General features: G+C 48.0%; 1 protein-coding gene across 5 annotated transcripts; it reads left to right on the top strand.

The window, feature by feature from the left end:
- Positions 1 to 10,311: 10,311 nt before the first annotated feature.
- On the top strand, positions 10,312 to 18,686 carry LOC142017519 (C->U-editing enzyme APOBEC-1-like). 5 transcript variants are annotated; one of them, XM_075002492.1, is made up of 6 exons: positions 10,312 to 10,348; positions 10,460 to 10,551; positions 12,677 to 12,704; positions 12,999 to 13,399; positions 14,931 to 15,052; positions 17,923 to 18,686. In XM_075002492.1, exons 2-6 carry the CDS (start codon positions 10,530 to 10,532, stop codon positions 18,028 to 18,030), a joined length of 681 nt encoding a protein of 226 aa, XP_074858593.1. In that variant the 5' UTR covers positions 10,312 to 10,348; positions 10,460 to 10,529; the 3' UTR covers positions 18,031 to 18,686. The 5 variants fall into 5 exon arrangements, with proteins under 5 accessions (XP_074858593.1, XP_074858584.1, XP_074858557.1 ...); XM_075002483.1 differs by having other exon boundaries at positions 10,330 to 10,348; positions 12,677 to 12,795; XM_075002456.1 differs by lacking the exon at positions 10,312 to 10,348 and having other exon boundaries at positions 10,355 to 10,551.
- Positions 18,687 to 19,727: the final 1,041 nt, after the last annotated feature.

Below are 19,727 nucleotides of genomic sequence, written 5' to 3'. Positions count from 1 at the left end.
TGATACTCGGCAGGAAGAGAACTGTGCGTCTTGTGGAATGTTCCGTTTCGGTAGGGTTTGGGATTCAGTTTCTATTGGAGAACACAGGTTGTAGTAGTGTTTGTGGCACTTGGAGCGGAAGGAATGGCGGGGCGGAGGGGTGGGGGGAGCAAATCAGAGGGAGATGAGCATCTGCAGTACAGAGATGCAAATCCCACTCCTGGACACTACTCCTAGAACCCTGTACGGAAACAAAATTTCTATCTGCATGAGCAGGTATCTATGGATATAAAACTATCTGCAGAGCTGCAGGACTACCAGGAGCTGCAGCGGCAGCTCTTCCAGCATGTACTGTCCTCCAAGCCTGCCCACTGAGGCAAATACCAGGCTCATCTGCAGCCATCCCTGGCAGTGTTCCCTGTAAGCTGAGCACCCAAGCAGCCACCCAGGAGAGATTCAAGTGCTACCCAGCTGATGACCAGAGCAACCACACACAGTCTGCAGTGGGTGTTTCTACTGGAGGTGCACATCCATACATATTTCGGTGCACATAAAATATTAGAGAGAACATTGGTCCCTGGTCATGCTAGTGTGTGCAAGAAGCTCAGATGCTCCCTGACAGATAACTTACAGTAACCAGGGAGAGCACCGGCTAGCCCACATCCCTCTCTCTTTAGTTATAAGACAGGTTCCATAGACTACAAAAACTACAAGAAATCCTGTGGCACCGCATAGACTAACAGAAATTTTGAAGCATAAGCTTTCCAGGGCAAAGACCCGCATTTGACGAAGTGGGTCTTTGCCCACGAAAGCTTATGCTCCAAAATTTCTGTTAGTCTATACGGTGCCACGGGACTTCTTGTTATTTCTGAAGATGCAGACTAACACGGCTACTTCTCTGATCCATACACTACCTATCTCCCAATAAAACCAGGCATTTGTGTTCAGCTGTGACAGTATGAGTACATTTCCCAGACCTGAAGAAGAGCTTTATGTACCTCAAAACTTCTCTTTCTCACCTGGTCCACCTTTTCTCTCCTATAACATTGTTCACACAGCCTTCCAGACCAGATGGGCAAAAATCAACATCACATCACACCTTTCCTTTAAACCACACATGTAGACAAGCCGTAAATCTTGGCCGGTATCTTGAACTGAACACACGTGGCTCCACATCGGGAGAGGCTTGTCCTTCTGACCGTACAATTCCACATGATTTTATTATTTGGCAGAGATCACTGACCTCAAATTCTTTATCTGCTGGACACTAAGGAGTCAGCACCTGCTGGGTACATAACTTCAGAAATAGCAGAGTTTGGAGTCACAGTCCTGAAGATAGCCACAAAGGGGCAGCAGACAGCAGGTAATGTAGGAAGAGGGTGGGATGAGAGGGAAAGAAGAATTGCAAGAAAAAGGTAAAATACCTCTCCTGCTTCTATCCTTCCTCCTTCACTCCCTCACTGATTGGCTACATCTACACTCACCATGGAAGATCGACTGCTCATGTTCGATCTTCCAGGGTACAGCACGTTCCAGGGTTAACATCAACCCCAGAACTCTTTGTGAGCCGTGAGGACTAAAGGAAGGTCAACAGGAGGAGTGCTCCCATAGACAGGCACAAAAGTCGATGGCTGAAAAGTTGATTTCAGGTATGCTACTGGTATACCTTAAATTGTGTATGAGTTGTCTACCTTTCAGTGTTCCTCATTCTCCTTCACCTCTTCCTCTCTTGCTTCCATCCCCTTCTTCTCCTTGTCCCTCTTCAAGACAGACGTAGAGAGGATATTTCAGCTTTTCTGAGAGGTGTGTGGTGAGTGACAAAGTGCCGTTTGGGACCAGACATAAGGAATTTTACAAGTGGGCACAAAATCTAGGTGAGACCATATGGGCCTACATAGCCACCAGGAAAGCCTCCTGAGCAAGGTGGATTGCAGGCATCCGGGAGGAATTCTGGGTGCAGATATGATCCAGAGAGAGCAGTTAGTGCTGGGCTTCTGGATGATTCCTTCCGCTATGACATGAAAAACTCGTTTAAAGAAGAGCCTGATAAGAAGTTCCATGAATAAAAGCTGCCATTACACGGTCTGATGATGAAAAAGTTCCTGTGGAAGATGACCAAGCCCAACACCATACACGAGTGAGGGCCTAGTGAGTGCAACTGCTGGGGAAAAGGCTTTGCCACAACTACAATTAATATTGGAAGGTGTGAAAAGTTGTCCAGAAACCGACAGTCTAATGGAGAGAGACTGAAGGGGATTCCCAAGGTGATGCAAGGTAAAATCTCACCTACTACACCAAAGCATCCAAGGTGTCTGGTATCGCAAAGATACCTGCAAAAGGATGACCAAGGAAGGGATATTTGCTTCACTTGTGAGGAAATACTAGCTGAGAATGTCCACTGAGAAGGAGACCAGAAGCCTAGGCACTCAAAACCAAAAGGGCGCTGGGAGTGAGTGGCCTTTCTAGAGCAGAGGGCCAAGCAATGGCAGAAGGATTCCTAGGTCTGTCCTTGGTAGAAAAATCACTCTGTGCCTGCATATCTAGTGACTTCTGTGAATGAGCATATGGAGCCTGTCTAACTACAGAAACACATGAGGCGGGGTAAAGACTAGCTGTTTGGCTCAGAAGTCACCGCCATTACTGAACTGTATTTTCAGCAGTATTTGAAGGACAAGGGGCTGACCAGGCACAGCACATGGTTTGAACATCTAGCAGCAGTTAATGTATTTCAGGTGTGGGGGAGGAGAGGTCCCTTAAAGCAGACCTAGAGTACCTGGGCCAGACACTGCCACAAAAATGCACTTGTACGCTGAAAGAAAGACTCTGAAGGGAGTCATGTGAGAAGGAGCCCCAGGGATTCTAAAAATGAACATCATTTGTGAGCTAAAGGAACTACTATTGCTTGGTGAAGGAACCCAGAGGATGAACAGTCATAGAAACTCTAAAAAGAATGCTATGCTGAGTAGAGTATTGGCTGGACTGAAGAGGCAGAGTCATTCTGTGGCCCCAGTGGGGCAGATTGGAAAAGCGGGCAGAAGACGGGAGACAGTTATTCCTCCCCAGAGCATGAAGATCCTCAAAGAATGTTATGAGTTACCAGGAAATACTCATGGATATCAAGTGCTTATAGAGCCTACATCTGGAGCCAGCCTAGCTAATGGTTTCTGACTAGCCAATGAACTGACTAATGTCATCCAAGGAATGAGTTTTATAAACTCAAGTGGGAAGGCTCAGGAGTTGCATTCTTAAATCAGAGTTGTAAAAATACATTGGCCAGAGGAGGAGGTCCATCAGGTGAAGGTGACATTTGAAGAAAGTGGAGATGAACTGAGGGTGGCAAAGAGGCAGAACAAGTTATATTTTCTTGAGGAAGACATGATGGGAAATTGCCAGTTCCAGTGGGGCTCCAAGGTGGGTGGTATCTTGATGCCAGGGAAGCATAAGGAAGGTATTTTCTAATGATAAGATGACCAATTTGGATGACAGGGTCAAAGAACAGCATGACCAACTGTGACGTTGCCCTCAATACAATTAAAGAGACAGCTCAAAGTAGAAAAAGGACTTATGATCACAAGTTCTGTGTGGCTCTCATCAGGCCTGGTTGCTATGTACTTGTTCATAACCATAGACACAAAAGAGATAATAAAATACAGGACAAATAGGGTCAAAACTCCATCTTGTAGTCATTTATAACAATCCCATGCTGCCGGTTTACACTATCCAGCCTGAAGGAGGACATGAGAGAGTAATACACAGAGACAAGCTATCGTGTTGCACTGCGTGATAAGGGACCATAGGAGGCATAGAGTGGTATGTTCTGAGGACACTAAATCCAATTGGGGTGTGGTTCTAGTCCGGGGGAGGAGGGAGGCAAAATATGGTCTGCAGGTTGGTTCTGTCCCACAAAGCCACCAGATCCGGCCTGCAGCCCAGCAGGAGCCTCAGGCAAGCTCCCTGCCTGCTCCACACTCACATACCACTCACAGGAGCTGGCTGGGGGGGCACATGCTTTGGTTAGTGCTACGCTCCCCTGGGAGGGGTGGGGCTTTCATGTGCTGCCGCTTCCTCTGCACAATCTTGCAGGGGTTGTGCAGTGAGTACATGGATCCCAAAGCTGGGTGCTTTGAGTGGCATGTGTGTGGGGGGGTGGCAGGCAGGGAGCTTGACCAATGCTCCTGCTTGGCTATGGGCTGGGAGCTGCCTAGGCAGGTGTCTACTGGACAGAGCCTGGACCTGGCGTCTCAGCCCCACTCTCCCCAACTCTCTGCACTCGCTCCTGCATCCCCTGCCCCAGGTCATAACCCTCTCCCAGACCCTGCACCCCCTCCTACACATCTCCTGCAGCTCAGAATCTGCTCCTGCGCCCAAACCCACCCCTGAATCCTACAACCCAAATCTCCAGCTGCAGGTCACAACCCCTCCCTAAACCCATATTCCCTCTTGAACCCCAGTCTTCTCACACAAGCTCCCTTTTGCACATCAGTCTCTCTATTGAGAAACGGATCTTGTGTCACTGACACACCAATTTCCTGGTGTAGGCACCCTTAACTAGAGGGGATCTGAACTTAATTGGGACAGTTCTGTGGAAACCATCTTGTATAAGAAGCCATTTCACATCCCTTACTTCTGCATGCACACAAGAGCCTGTACTTTCCCTGACCTGTCTGGGAACAGCAGGGAGGATGAGCTCTATGGAATGCGTTAATGGGCTGTTTGGAGTTAAGGCTCCAGCTCCCCGGTACCTGTTTCTCTTTGCTGATAACGGTTTCTCTTGGAGAAGTGATTTACAATTCTCTAACTAATTGCCTCTGACACTGGGCTTTGTTTGTGTAAGGGTATAAAATACTAGAGTTAGCTGCATCAAGCAGCCTTGCTGGACCTGGTTTTACTAGCGTCCAGTTTGGCTCATCTGTTGCCTTATTGAATTCAATAAAGCTGAATGTTAGCCGCCTAAACACAGAGAAGTCTTGTGCTTCAAGAGTTCCATTTGGGAAACTCCTGAGCACAGCAATCCAGTTTTGGAGACACCTGCCCTATGCCTTGGGGAAGAGAGAGAGGCTCCCACTTTAAGGAATGCAGAGAGGGCATAGGATGGGCTCCAGCTTGGAAAGGAGCTGAGATTGCTTGATGGATCTCCAGCCAAACCAGAAGCCGCCTTTAGAAAGCCAGAAGCTGCTGAGGGCCTGATGAAGCAGGAAGCCTCAGAGGCTTCTGTAGGATTCACTGGAGCCTGGGCAGAGACTGTTGCTTTGCCCAGGACTGGCTAAGGTGGGCCTATAGTGAAGGTGTGTCATTTAGGAAGGTGCCTGCAAGGGGAGAGGTACAGCAAAGAGACATATAGGGGTTGTCCTGAGAATAGGTGGAGTGGTGTTGTCATCTAACCAGAATCCCGAGTAAAACAACAGAATCAAACAACTCCCATCTTTAGAGGAGTGGTGCAGCCTGGAATGGTGCCATATTAGAATTGTTCTGCCCCTTGTTGCCTGGGCTGGTCAGATTTAGTGGACAAGCAGAGTGCTGTCTTCAGCTACATGATTTTCAAGCGTGCTCATGCAAGAAAGCATTAATTCTGAAATCCAGAGGAGTGAGCATTCTGGAATTGGGTAAATGATGGCTGTGTAAATGCAAAGTGGAGAAGTCTGATTTACTACTGGAAACTGTATTTGTTAATGATTTATTGAACTGCCCCTACTGATTTAATTTAATTGTGATGTTTAATCTCTATCAGTTGACCGGAATTAGGAATTTGGGTAGGACTATTGTTTTGGATATCGGCTAGTCTATCTGACCAAAGAATCTTTGGGTTCGACCTGCACCCCCACACCACAGCTATAAGAGCTCTTATCTGGAGCTGGGTGGCAGGACCTGCAGCAATCGCATGAACGCTGCAAACAATGTAATAGCAGCTGAGTACTTATTTCACTCAATAATGGGGTTTACAATTAAACATCTGAGGTGGTGATTACATACAGATGACTTCATCTTGGTTAGGTACATAAAACCAGAATACAATTACAAATATACCTGGAACACCACCATACTCGCTGTCCCTCCTGACAAGACTCAAGGAGTTGAAGGACCAGCCTCACTCCATTGGTGATGAGAGGTGAGACAGTGTTGTAGCAGAGGAAACTTTAAAGATATAGAGAAGGACTAGTACGAGCAGAAAGAAGAAAGAACATACAGAGGCCTTAGAAGAACAGAACAGACCAACCCTGACCCACTGTCGGCCGTGGGGTGCAACCTTTGAGACCCAAAACTAGACTTCCACACCCTAAGGTTTTGAGGGTATACACACCTGATTAGGGAATGGAAATAACACCCCCCCTTTGCACGTGCATAAGGTATCACACTGCAGCCTCATTAACAACCTCCAGAAATAGGCATTTGTGGGCAAGATACCAAAAGATACGACCTAACGCCTTCTTGACCTTGGCTTTCTCTTTGCAATAAATGGGATGGTTGATCTGATGGGGCCATTACATCTTGTTATACTCAGGCACCACACAAGACAAAAATGCTGCCTACAAGCTAAACTAAAGTGTGGAAGCATAGATGCACTCCCCCTTATCTATCTCTGTCTGGAACTGTCCAGATGCCCACACCTACCTAGCTAAAGCTAATGTCTTACAGAGTATGACCCCTGTAGCCTTCTGCATTACTGCTAAAATGGAATGAAACAGCAAAAGGTTGAAGGAAATAGCAAATATAGGCTACAAGATATAGAATCAGAGGGGTAGCTGAGTTAGCCTGTATCTTTAAAAACAATAAGTTCTGTGGCACCTTAGACACAGATATTTTGGAGCATAAGTTTTCATAGGTCTGTTAGTCTCTAAGGTGCCGCAGGACTTCTTGTTGTTTTTGAAGATATAGAATATAGGCTAACATATCCTTATAGGCTACAGTCTGTTATACTAGGTGGTTTTAAACTGTCAAGTAAAGGGGTATGAACTCTGCATATTGGAGGCATACCGCTCATAATTGGTATTTTTCAGTTAGATCCAATGCACAGAGTAGCTCAGGTTTCTTGCTGGAGGCTCCCAACGCACACCAATGCATGCGAAGGGCCCCGTCAGGTGAAGGCACGACCAATTTTAGTTGCCTTTACATGAAAAAGGACTGCAGCAGAGGGGTAGCCGGAGGACTCCCACCAGGTGAAAGTGATTTTTATGGACACTATAGAAAAAATTATGGACAACCAAACATTTTTAGGGGCACATTCTTACACAATATAAAGATGGCTCAAAAGGACAAAAGTAGGGCAACCATCTGTCCTGTACTGGGCGGCACAGCCCCGTATTTCGGGTGCCAGAAAGGTGTCCAGACTTATTTTTTAAAAGGAGCTAATTACCCCGTACTTGGCCCCGCACTGGCTGATATTTTCCCTTAGCAGTGTGCCCAGAGGGCACATGGAGAGCTTACCCGCTCTCAGGCTGCAGGAAGAGGGAGCCAGCAGGGGGCCCTCCAAAGATAAGGTAAGTTGATGCTCTGTTTTCCTGAACTTTTGGGAAGCTGGGGGAGCAGGAGCGGCTGCCGCCAGCTTCATGATTCCCTGAGGCTTGGCCAAGCCGGGGGAGCACTGGTGTCTGCCGCCAGTTTCATGGTTCCCTGAGGCTCGGTGAAGCCGGGGGAGCACTGATGGCCACTGCCCCCTTCCCAGCTCCTGGAGGCTCGGTGGAGCTGGGATAGCACCAGTGGCTGCTTCCCCCTTCTGGGCTCCCAGAGGATCAGAGAGTGGGGAGGAGCATGGGTGACTGCCACCCGCTTGCTGACTCCCCGTGGATTAGTGGAGCTGGGAGGAGGCGCCCCTTTCCCCCATATCTCCCTGTCCCATATTTGGGACAGGGAAATATGGTTGGCTTAGGCAAAGAGAACAATATTTGATGTTTTATTCATACACCACAACAAGGATGTTATTATGCTAGTGTAACCTACTTACTGGCTACAGCATCCTCCTCCAACTTCTCCAGTTTGTGATCCTCCATTGCAGCAGCCACACTGTCAACCATTGCTTAGCAGTTGTGCCACTTCCATTTTTGATGGTCACTAATCAGACTCCCTCTAACATTTTTTCTACCAATGGGCAGAATAAATTTTATGTGCCCAGTAGTTGGCTGGACTTCCTGGAGGAGTTCCTCTGCCTCCAGGTCAGTGGACTGCCACTCTGCACCAATACTGCAGGTGCTAAAACAAACCCTAAAGTTGCTAGTCCAATAACCCCTGTCTTGCTATTGGTAGGCAAGAGACAATAGTTCAGAAGCCCAGCCTTGCTTCAGGCAGGCGAGAGGGGAATAACCCCAGGTCTGGGATCCTAGCCCAAGGTCGGGGAAGACAGCAAACAAATCATTAGTTCAGGTGCCTGGCCCTCAAGCAAGGCAGGGCAGCAAACAGGCAGATTTCTCACCGTTCCGAATGCACAGGCCCTGATTCCAGGCAGGCAGCACACACAGTTACTATCCTTCAGAGTTTCTGGGCCTTGGCTCAAGCGAGGCCACAACCGCACAGATAGGGCCCAGGCCCTGATTCAGGATATAACACAGTTTAGCAGCTCAGAGAGCCCAGGCCCTGATTCAGGATGGGGCAGCAGATGAACACTGCCAGGTATAACACGGTGACCCAGCAAACAGTCTGTCTCCTTGTTCAAGAGAGGTGCAGGCAGTTTACCTGCATTGGCAGATGTGGGGAGACTGCCATCCCATAGGTGGATGGCCGGGGGAGGATGAAGGCCCAGCCACTCTACTGCATCCCAGCCCAGGGCCCTGTCAGTAGCAGAGCAGTCTGCCTCATGGCTCAGCAGGGATCCACATGACAACATGCTGCCCTAACGTCCTTTAACAGTCCTCACTATTCCCTGGGCCACTCCCATTCAACACCACAGCGCACACGAGGGTATCAGTTAAGTCTCTTGGGGGTTCTAGGAGTCCGGGACCAGCTGGGATCCAGGCCAGTCTGCAGCTGCTTGCCGGTTTCACAGCTCCAGCTGGACTTGGGGTGCCAGCTGGGGCTGGGGTTGAGGCCACGCCTTTGGGTCAGGCAAGTCGCTTGGGAGTTCCAGGTAAACCAGGACCACCTAGAGTCCAGGGGGTCCAGGCTAGTCTGCAGCCACCTGCAGGTCCAGCAGTCCCAGCTGCTCTTCAACCTCCCAGGCAGGGAGCACCAGGCAGACCTCTGGCTCAGCTGGAGACAGAGTGAGCTCTCAGGCTGGGCTTTTATAGTCCTACCCCTGTTCCTGGATTTTGGTCAGGTGACTGGGAGGGGTTAAGTTTGGGCCAAAATGCCTCCAGGAGTTAGCGAGCAGCCATGCTGCCCTGCTACAGGATTCTCTGCTTGGTGTCCCCCTCCGGTTCCCTCGTTTGACACCTGCAACCCTCACCTCTCGTCCCTACTTTTGTCTAATTTGTCCCAGAGCCCCACTGAGGCTGGGTCCAGTGGTCCCTCCCACTAGGCTGGCGGAAGAGCCTTAGTGGGGGAGGGGCAGGCCTAGGCCCGCCCACTACTACCAGCGCTCAAATAGTGCCCCGCTACACACCAAGGCATCTGTGGATGTGCACGACCAATAGAAAGACACGATGCACACTGTGGGTGGCTGTGGGCACTCTGCTAATCAACCTGGAGGCCCTTCTCTCTTGCCCAAGTGCTCAGCTGACAGGGACACTGTCAGTAACCTTCCTTCCAGCACAGGAGGGGGCAGGTTATTTGCTATGTTTAAGTGACCATCCCATGCCTAGCAGAGGGGGGTGCGGCACGCATGCCCACCTACAGATGCTGCTGTGTTGACTCTAGTGACATTGAAGAAGAGTTCAAAGGGGGAGGGGGCACAGAAGAGCAGCCCCTGCCACAGCCAGCAGCAGGCAGGAGGAAGCCCCTGCCAGGAGAATCCCCTTCTCCAGCCTCACCACAGGAACTCTAGACTCCCTAGATCTGCCCTGTAGGGTGGAGCTCACCCTGGGGCTAAGGGGGAGGGACTTCTCAGCTCCACTGCAAAACTCGGTGGGTTTTTTTTAGTGATACCTAAATGTCTGGGTTCTTAAATGGGCTATGAATTTACTGATGTTTTGCAAGACTGCCCCCCACCTGTGCAACATCACCTTTGGGGTACTCCTTTGCTGTCGACACTATCAGACACCCAGGCACACAAGAAAGTGTTGTCTGTTTCCAATTAACCCAGGGACGAAACGGGGGTGGGGTGGTGTTGACACAAACAGTGCAGTTTATATCCGCTCTACTTCTGGTTCTGTTGCTGCCGTGGCAGTGCAGATGGGGCGGGGCTGGCTGGGTCCAGTGGCCAATCACAAGTCAGGGAGTAGTTCTGAAAGTGCTGCGGGGCTGGGTGGAGGCACAGAGCTGGGACAGTGTTTCGTGAAGATAGGTACTGGGCAGGGGAGGAATGGAGCCGGGACAGGATGCTCCCTGAAATTAACTTGAAAACGTGGGTCAGCATTCTGGCGGGTTTTCTAATCTCTAATGCTTCCGTTCTCAGGAATAGAAATAGAAAGGGAAACAACACCCACCAGGAAAACAACACAGTCCAGGAGGGTATCGTGAAAACCATGGCCACTGGCTGGAGCGGAGGTAAAGATGCTGTGTGTGTGTGTGTGCGTGTGCGCGTGCGCACTCTCCTCTGTGTTATATATGCCATGTGAATTTATGGGCATATATATGTCTATATGCAGAAGTGGAAAAAGTACCCAAAGTTACTTGAGTAAAAAGTGCAGCTGCTTTCACTTCTGGACACTTGTGTACAATTTACATGTGATGTGTGTGTGTGTGTGCTTTTACTTAAGTTGTTTTTTCAGAGTGATACTGGTAACTTTTACTTAAGTGCATTCCCCCAAAGAAGCTGCATTTTTACTCAAGTAACTGTATGGGTGCTTTTCCCAACTCTGTCGTGTAGCTGTTGTGAATCTATGTATTATAGTAAACACCTACAAACTCTTTATTTCTGTGAGTTTATTTATACCCAGATGGTATTTTTAGTTACTAATTTTTAATAAAGCTAAAGTCACTGACAATAAAGTTAATTTTCTTGCTTAAATACCAAGCGAGTGCCTCTTACAAAAACAAAGGTGAGAGCCGAGGCAATCTAGGTTACCAATTACAAGAGGTACACGCATAAAAGTTGAATAGTAACAGAGAGTAAGCCGTGCTCGTCTATACACTATCAAAACAAAAAGCAGTCAAGTAGCACTTTAAAGACTAGCAAAATAGTTTATTAGGTGAGCTTTTGTGGGACAGACCCACTTCTTCAGACAATAGCCAAACCAGAACAGACTCAATATTTAAGGCACAGGGAACCAAAAACAGTAAGCAAGGGGGACAAATCAGAAAAAGATAATCAAGGTGAGCAAATCAGAGAGTGGAGGGGTTGGGAGGGGGAGGTCAAGAATTAGATTGAGCCAAGTAAGCAGACGAGCCCCTATAGTGACTCAGAAAGTTCCCATCACGATTTATTTATTTATAAATTTTTATTTATTTATTTATAAATAAATATGTTTATTTATTTATTTATAAATAATTTATAAATAAATTTATTTATAAAGTTACAAAATTTGTACATCCCATTGGACCCATCTTCCTTCAAACAGGTCAGCTTCTCATGTGTCTGTATCTTTGTGTCTGTCTGTATGGGCTCACTTATATTAGAAAACTTGCACCGGTATAACCGAATAGTCAACACTGGTGCACATTTCTTTAGAAGCATAGGCATGTGTTCTTTCTGGGCCTGATCCAAAGTCCACGGAAGTCAAGGGGAGTCCTTTCATTACTTTCAGCGGGGGTTGGATCAAGCCCTTGCTGAGCATGTGTCTGGGCATGTCTGGGCATGCAGGCTGTCGGCTCTGTGTTGAAAATGGTAGCACGATTAAAATGGCAGACAAGAAAGTGCTGATAAAGGATTTTCAAAGCTACAGGATGATTTGTTAACACTAACGCCGGGTGCTGAGGAGGATTAGAAGTTTAAAAGTGTCCTGTGCCATTTGCTTGCTGGGTTTCCAGGGCATGTCAATCCTATTTTGTCTCTGAGGTTCTCAAGACAAATAATAAGGGATGGTATTTTATTCCAAACCAGAAACAACCCTGAGTTTATCACCTGAGAAATCTGCATTTATAAACACCATTATTAATGTCATTTTTCAGACATATTGCTGGCAGAGTCCCTATTTTAAACGGAAGGAGACAGTGTGAGAGGCATCAGACCCCAATGGGTGCTGAGCCCATGGTTTATGATGATGATGATGATCCACATTTTAAATCAAAATAAAGGTTTAAGAAAAGAAAGGAACAACTATTCCCTGGGCATTGGTGGGATCTTACAGTTGCATATGACAATTTGAGGGACTGAGTCCCACTGATTTCAATGAACTTTGTACCATGTCCTAGATAAGTTTTTTTTTAATTTACTATTAATTATGCTTTTTGCATGGCAAGTAATGGGTGTTCTCTGTCACTCACTCATGATTAATCTAATGGTCATATTGTGGGCCAGAATGATCCCTTATTCACCTCCACGATGTCTGGGACATTACATGTTAGCAGGCAGGGAGTAACTTTCCCCTGGAGTACTGAATAGGAATTGTCCATTCAGAATAAACAATTGAAGGCCACATGATCTGAGGTAGGGAGGATGCATTGGGAAGCCTTGCTTTGTCTGATTTCCTCTGTCACTGTGCACCAGGTGACTTTATTCTCTTTCCCACAGCTCATGAATCCAGAAGCATCACACAGGGGTGAGAATGAATGCACCATATCCACATACTCTGCAAGATGTACTGACAAAGTGGGAGCTGGGAGGATTCCGATCTCACTCCCCTCTCATCAGTATGAAAGCAGATTTAACTCTCCTTCCCTGCCTCACTCTTTTTTCACCCATTGCTCTCTCTGTGTCTCCTTCTATCCTTCTGTGAGTTCCCCTTTCCATCTGTCTGTTCCTCCTCCTTTCACTCTCAGTTTTAACTTGCTGTGAGTGGCAAGCTCTTAGTGATTGCAGTCAGTGACTCCTTGGGATGTCCTTCATGTTTCAGGTGGAAGATATCAGTGGAGAAATTTGTGAAGAATTATGACCCAAGTGTCCTTCCTCGTGTGACATGCCTGCTCTATGAAATCAAGTGGAACTCTACCAATAGGACCTGGCAAAGATGGATATGTAGTGCTAATAATACTCATGCTGAAATTTACTTCCTGCATGATATCTCAACAAAGCTAAGACGAAATCGTTTTGTCCACTGCTCCATCACATGTTACATGTCCTGGAGTCCCTGTGGGGACTGCTGCAGGGAAATCATGGATTTCCTGGAAGAAATGCCTAATGTGAATCTAGTCATTTACGTAGCACGGCTCTACTGGCACGAAGACGAAAATAATCGTCAGGGTCTGCGGGAGCTGGAGAGTAGCGGCGTGACCATCCAAATCATGGACCTCCCAGGTAATGACTAAACCTCCCAACCTCATGAGTTACAGGATTGGGATAGTGCAGAGGGCATTAAGGATGGGACTGGAGGCACTTTGACCCTAGTTCACATGTTTCAATTCATTCCTGGTCAGTGACCTTGGCTGGTTCATCTGCAGTTGTAATATGGATTGTGCAACTTCTCACTTCTGGATTCACAATTTCAGTCTGTTCCCTAGTCTTGGGGAGTGTCATGGGACAAACTCACTGCCATTGCGCCTCCTGCTGATGGGTCAGGGAATTAGTTCAATCTCCAACATGGTGCCTTCCTCAGGCCAGTATGTCCTCTCTCCACACAATCTATATCCCAGATCTGCACCGCTCCACAGATCACAGCATCCCCTGCAGGACACTGCCCTCTAGCACTGCCAGCTACAGCCTCTCACCCCCTTCCGGGAGACTGAACAGTCCTGGTTCAGGGCACCCACCACTGTAGACCATGGCAGTCTCAGCCTAGCCCTTCATGTGAGAGGCAAGCTGCAGTCCCTATTGGCCAATCCTTAGTGTGGCTAGATGCGATAAAAGGGGGAAGGGAAAGGACTCAGACCCATCCCCTTCTCTGAGTCCCTGCCCAGGGACCCTCTGGTGGCAGCCTTTTCCTGCCCTCAGTCCCCTGTGACCTCCTTGCACCTTTCTAACCACTCTGTCAGGGCCAGCAGTCTGGCAGGCAGTAGGCGGGACCCTTTGCCAAGGTCCCACTAGCCTGCCCCAGCAATGTGCTAGGTAAGGTGCTAGAAAGTACTGAGTTCTGATTCTGCACCTTCCCTGGCAGGACCTAACTGCTCTAGCTCTGCTGGACCAGCTGCTTATATGCAGGGATGCCCCAGCAACCTTCCCTCTGACTGGCTGGTTCTAAGCCTTTCTCTAATTGGAGGAGGGTGCTGTGCAGGTTCCCTCTAGCCTACATTAACCCCTTCCTTGCAGCTGCCCCACTATGGGAGGAGTACGTATGAGCAATATGATTCTAAATTTTGCCTCTTTAGGTTATGACTGAAAAACACTATCCGACAGACATTTTTTGGCTTATGTAAAATGAGCTGGTGGTTGCAGAAAGTCCTAGCAGTGTAGATGACAGTCACTAAAATCTCCATCCCTGCTGGCACATACTGATTCCCTTGTCCCAGTAGGGGCACTTCCTTGAAGCTGCCTTTTAATCCACCCCAGTGTAAAATTAACTCACACACTGATAGTGTGCTGTTAATGCTAATTTTAAAGAAGTAGAGGATATTTTACTCTCCCCTCAATACACAAATGACCTGTCTCACGTGACTAAGTGAAGGAGATATTGCAAGGCAGATTTAATTAGACACCTCCCGGACAGCAAGATGGAAAAGGCCAGGACAAGACAGTTGCAAATGCTGTGGTATCCTTGCAGTATCTTCTGGTCCTTCCTGAGAGTATTGTATCTCCCTGGCAGAAACCCAATGCATGGCCTACCTCTCTTGAGCCTGACTTGCGTCCACTTACATCTCCCTCAGCTCATAACTGACTGGTTCCATTTCCCCAGTTTATAGCTACTGTTGGAAAACATTTGTCCGGGATGAGGAGAAGGATGAAGATGATTATTGGCCCAGTCATCTTGCTCCATGGATGACGCTATATTCTCTCGAACTCCAGTTCATCCTTCAGGTCAGTAGCACTTTAGGGAACAGGAAAGTGTGTTCAGAAATGATCCATAACCACAGGCAGAACACACTGTTTGAACTGGTCGTTTCTCTGAATTACCCCATTGACAAGAGAGTCAAAGGGGAAATTGCCCAGGGGCCCAGGTGATTTAAAAGGGCCCCATTGCTGTTGGCAGAAGAGTGGAGCTCAGGCGGACTTCCTGCGCACCTTTGCTCTGTGCTGCTCCCCGAAGTGGCTAGCACCATCCCTGCAGCCACCGGAACTCCACAGCTTCTATTGGCTGGGAGCTGTGGCCAGTGGGAAAGGAAGGGACGGTGCCCGTAGGTAGTGATGCATGGAAAACCCTTGTGCCCTGCCCACTCCACTTAGGAACCACTGCCAGAGAGGTGTGCTGGGTCACTTTCAAGAGTCACCTTTTGACTTCCTTCTGCACTCCAACACCCAGCCCAGAGCCAGCATCCTGCACGCAAAACTTCCTCCCAGAGCCTGCACCCTTCACCCACTCCTTCACCCAACTCCTTGCCAGAGACTGCACCTGACACCCTCTCCAGGACCCAAGCCACCTGCCCAAGCGTGGTGCAGTGGGGGGAAGTGAGTGACTGTTATGGCTTTTTTCCCACTCTAGCAAGATAGATGCAGAAGTGGGGGCCAGCAAAAGTACCTCCAAAACCTGATCTACCAGGTTTTGGTATAAACTTCCCCCCCAAAAAATCCTAAAAACATTAAGATTTTGGGGATAAAATTCGCTGCCACCACCCAAGTAATAATAAGGAAACCAGGGAGAGACCACTTGGGAAATCTCAGCCCCAAAAGTAAAAACCAGGACACAAACATTAACCAATACCAGGTTAATAAAAGAAAAAGAGAGAACTTTTATTATTACAACAGTATCGGTGTTGCAAGCCTCATGACTAGATGGAAGAGTCACAAAGTAAAACACATGGGGAGTCTCCACCAAGGGCCTAGAACTTAATTCCAAGGAGAGTAAAAGAACATTTCTAAAAAGTGCACAGACATTAGATCCCACTTTCCAAACCATAAAACAATAAAACTGAATGGGTCTATCTAAACTTTACCCTACTTACAGAAGATTGGAGGGGCTGTTCTTGAAGGGAGATATTTTGTGTCTCTCTTTCTTATGGCTGGAAAGAAAAAGCAAGAACAGAGAACAGAAGAAGGGGGAGCCAAAATTCAATTCTTACCTACATTCCTATAGGCCAACCCCACCTGGCGAAGGAGGTTAACCCTTTTACTCCCAGGCTTTTGGCTAACCCTCATGATTATGGCAGTGACAGAGGGAAAGGGGATGGAGTGAGCCAGGGGCAGGGCCTTGAAAAAGGGACAGGGCAGGGCCATAGTCTGAGGGAAAGGGTGAGGTCAGGCATCGAAAGCCTTGTATTTGGCTTTGGGCAGTTAGACAGTTGGCAGCTGTACTGGGTGGACATGTGGAAACCCTGGCTGCGCAGGAAGAGTGTGTGCAGCAGTGCAGCTGGCAGTGATGGGCACCAGCCAGTGCAAGTATAGTATGGCCCAAATGTCAGGCAGACACAGACAGGTGCAGTTGGTGCATGTTTGGGGGCCCACTGACTGTTCTCTGGAGCCAGGAATTGCTGTTGGTGGGATGGTCCTTAAACCCCTTTCTTTGCCAGTGTCTGGACAGCGTTTACATATTTTCTCCAGATTACCAGTGTCGGTGCTTGGTGTGTAATCTAGAATCCGTGCATGAGGAGAAGAGCTAGTCAAAAATGGAATTTGTATTCTGTGAGAAATTCCAAGATTTCTTATCATTCTACATTTGAACAAACCAAGACCTTTTGGTTTAACTGGCCTCCTGCTGGCCTTTAAACCAATTAAATTGGGTTCTACTCCAGTCTCTCAACTTTTTTTATAAAGTTCCCCATTTTTAAAAAAAAATGTAAGTACCCCCAGTACCCACAATTTTCAGACATGCAAAATCCCCAATCTCCCCATTCTCCAGAGCCAGGCAGACCCAGCCCTCTGCTTTAACCCAATCCCCCATTCCCTCCCACAGAGCCAAGCACCCCAGATCCGCACTTTAACTCAATCCCCCTTCCCTCCCCCAGAACCAAGCCCCCACAGTTCCCCCACTTTAACCTAATCCTCCCTCCTTCAAAGCCAGATACCCCAAGCTCCCTGTTTTAACCCAATTCCCCTTCCCACACGCCCAGAGCCAGGCACCCCCAGCTCCCCACCACTTTAACCCAATCCCCACACATCTTCTCCATAGCCATGCACCCCCAGACCCCCTCTTTAACCGAATCCCCCCTTCCCCCAGAGCTAGGCAACCCCAGTCCCCCTGCTTTAACCCAATCTCCCCTCCCGTCCTCCAGAGCCATCCCCCCCACCATAATGTAATCCCAGCTACTCATTGGAGCCGCTGCTGCCACTGCTACTATTGCCACTGCCATGTACTTCTCCCCCCAAGTGCTGGGGAGGAACGCGTGCTCAGAGCAGCATACAGTGCTCTGTGGCTTTGAACTTTTTATTGCTGAAAGAGCCGCACGTGGCTGCAGCACACGTCCCTGCTGTCGTGCTGCCCGGGAGCCAGAAGGAAGAATCAGGCGGCAGAAGTGGGAGCCACAAATGGCTCCTTAAAAATCCCCATGCAGCTCAGAACCATCCATCTGCCTTTCCAAAATGGTGCCACTGTTGGCTCTGCAGGCTGGATAAAAAGGCTTCACAGACTGGATTCTGGCTTGAAGGCCACGTGTTGGATACCCCTGGGGTAGGTGCTTGCATTTACAAGGAGTTCCTCTCATGCCCATTAAATGTCTGAGTGAGTCTCAAGTCCAAATGTTAAGCTGCCGACCTCCAGAAAAAAAATTAACATCAGCTCCTGCTTTTTTCACCAGAGCATACCCTCTTCCTTAAATATTTCAATGGATGAGAACCAGAGTCCAATTTTCAGCCTATGTGTGGATGAGGAACTGAAAAGAGCTCTCATGTCAGCCAATCCCTAGCCTCCAGTAACCTGGCCTGGCCAGCCAACCAGTCGCTGGAAGCCGTGAACCAGGCCATCAGCTCAGCAACGCAAACCAACTGACAGGAAGCATCGCCTGCATTTAGACTGCAGAGCTGTGGGAGGCGGAGAGGATGTAGCCAGAGTGGGTACAACTGAGTGTCCCAGTGCCACTGCTCTGCCAGCACAGCCTGGTTTCACAGTTGGTGAGTCGCTCTTGCAGGAGCTGAAAGACCATTAGAACGCGTAAGCATTTCAGTTTGGTTTAGTAACCCATAGCCATTTCCTGCCTGTTACCTTAGCTTGCATCCTGCTGAAAGTGAATCACGTTTCAATGTTTAACACAGTGCTGAGACCGGTCCTGTTACCATCTGTGACCCACTGTACAGTTTTACTCTATCCCATTTAAAACAAGCTTACCTTCCTTATTCTGCACCCAGTGTTGTTTCACCAAATGAACATAGCCCTATATGGTTTGCTTTGTGGAAGCAGTTTATAAGGAGCTAACCCATTGTTTGTTTACATGTTTAGAGACCATTGAGAGGATTTATTCTCTGGGATTATTTCTTTGAATTACATTTCTCTTGGTTGAGTTTTCTAAATTTAAATTTGTATCATTTGTGAGCATAAAATTTGAATAAAAAAATCTGCAAGGAAGCACTGGTTTTTTTTGGTTTTTTTTTTTTTTTTACATTTTCAAAGTGTAGTTCATATGATACTCATTACTAATCTCTGGTTAGTCAATATAAGAATGGCCAAATATGTGACACGACAAATTGTTCTAAGAATTGATTACATGATGGGGCAGTTCTTAAAATGAACTGACATTCCAGAAGTTAGGCTATGTCTACACAACAGCCTTATTTTAAAATAAGCCAGTAGTTCTTTTGTGCTGGTATTAGCCGGTACTGAGTACTGGTGCCTCTGCAGCCCCAGCTACAGGGTTGGCTGGTGCGGGGGTGGGGAGAATGGAGAACTGGCTGAAATAATCTATTCCAGAGGAGCTTATTTTGAAATAATTCTGCGACAAACAAAATGCATTTCGAAATAGCACTTTGCTTGTTTGAAATACAGTGTCTGCACACACAGCCTATTTCAAAACAGAGCCATAAAGAAAGAAATCAAAGATTATAGAACTGGAAGGGACATCCAGAGGTCACTGTGTCCAGTCCCCTGCACTTGGAGCAGGACCTATCACCATCCTGAACATCTTTACCCCTTCCAGACCGAACTTGCCAGTGACCTGGGGAAGTTTGGGGCCCTCCCTGTGTGATAGAGCGTCAGCTGTGATATTGTTGTTCCCCTTGACAAGGACCACGTCCATGTCCGAATCCTGCAGGAGCAGGCTCCACCTCAGAAGCTTGATGCTGGCCCCTTTCATATGATGCAGCTAGGTCAGGGGTGAGTGATCACCCCTGTGAAGCGCTGTCCAAATACGGCTGTAGCTTCCCAAGGGCCCACACCATGGGCAGATATTCTTTCTCTATGGCTGCGTAGTTCTGCTCCTGGGGCAGCAGCTTCTTGCTCAGGTACACAATAGGGTGTTTCTCCCCCTTTTCCTTCACCTCCATTAGCACGGCGCCCAGCCCAGTGTCTGAGGCGTCGGTGAACACCTTGAAGGGCTTGTCAAAGTCTAGGTTTACCAGCACTGGGGCACAGGGCCTCCTTCAGTTCACTGAGTGCCCCCTGGCAGTACTC

Source organism: Carettochelys insculpta, chromosome 1, assembly GCF_033958435.1.
Source record: "Carettochelys insculpta isolate YL-2023 chromosome 1, ASM3395843v1, whole genome shotgun sequence".
In the NCBI taxonomy this organism is placed as follows: Eukaryota; Metazoa; Chordata; order Testudines; family Carettochelyidae; genus Carettochelys; species Carettochelys insculpta.
The sequence above is the reverse complement of the archived record's forward strand: the minus strand, read 5'-3'. Positions and strand labels throughout refer to the sequence as shown.

Excerpts from the sequence above, each read along its gene's own strand:
- LOC142017519 (XM_075002456.1), top strand. The coding sequence starts at position 10,383 with ATGCTCCCTGAAATTAACTTGAAAACGTGGGTCAGCATTCTGGCGGGT. Across the intron at positions 12,705-12,998 it reads TCCAGAAGCATCACACAGGG|GTGGAAGATATCAGTGGAGA; the intron begins GTGAGAATGAAT and ends TTCATGTTTCAG. Across the intron at positions 13,400-14,930 it reads CCAAATCATGGACCTCCCAG|TTTATAGCTACTGTTGGAAA; the intron begins GTAATGACTAAA and ends CCATTTCCCCAG.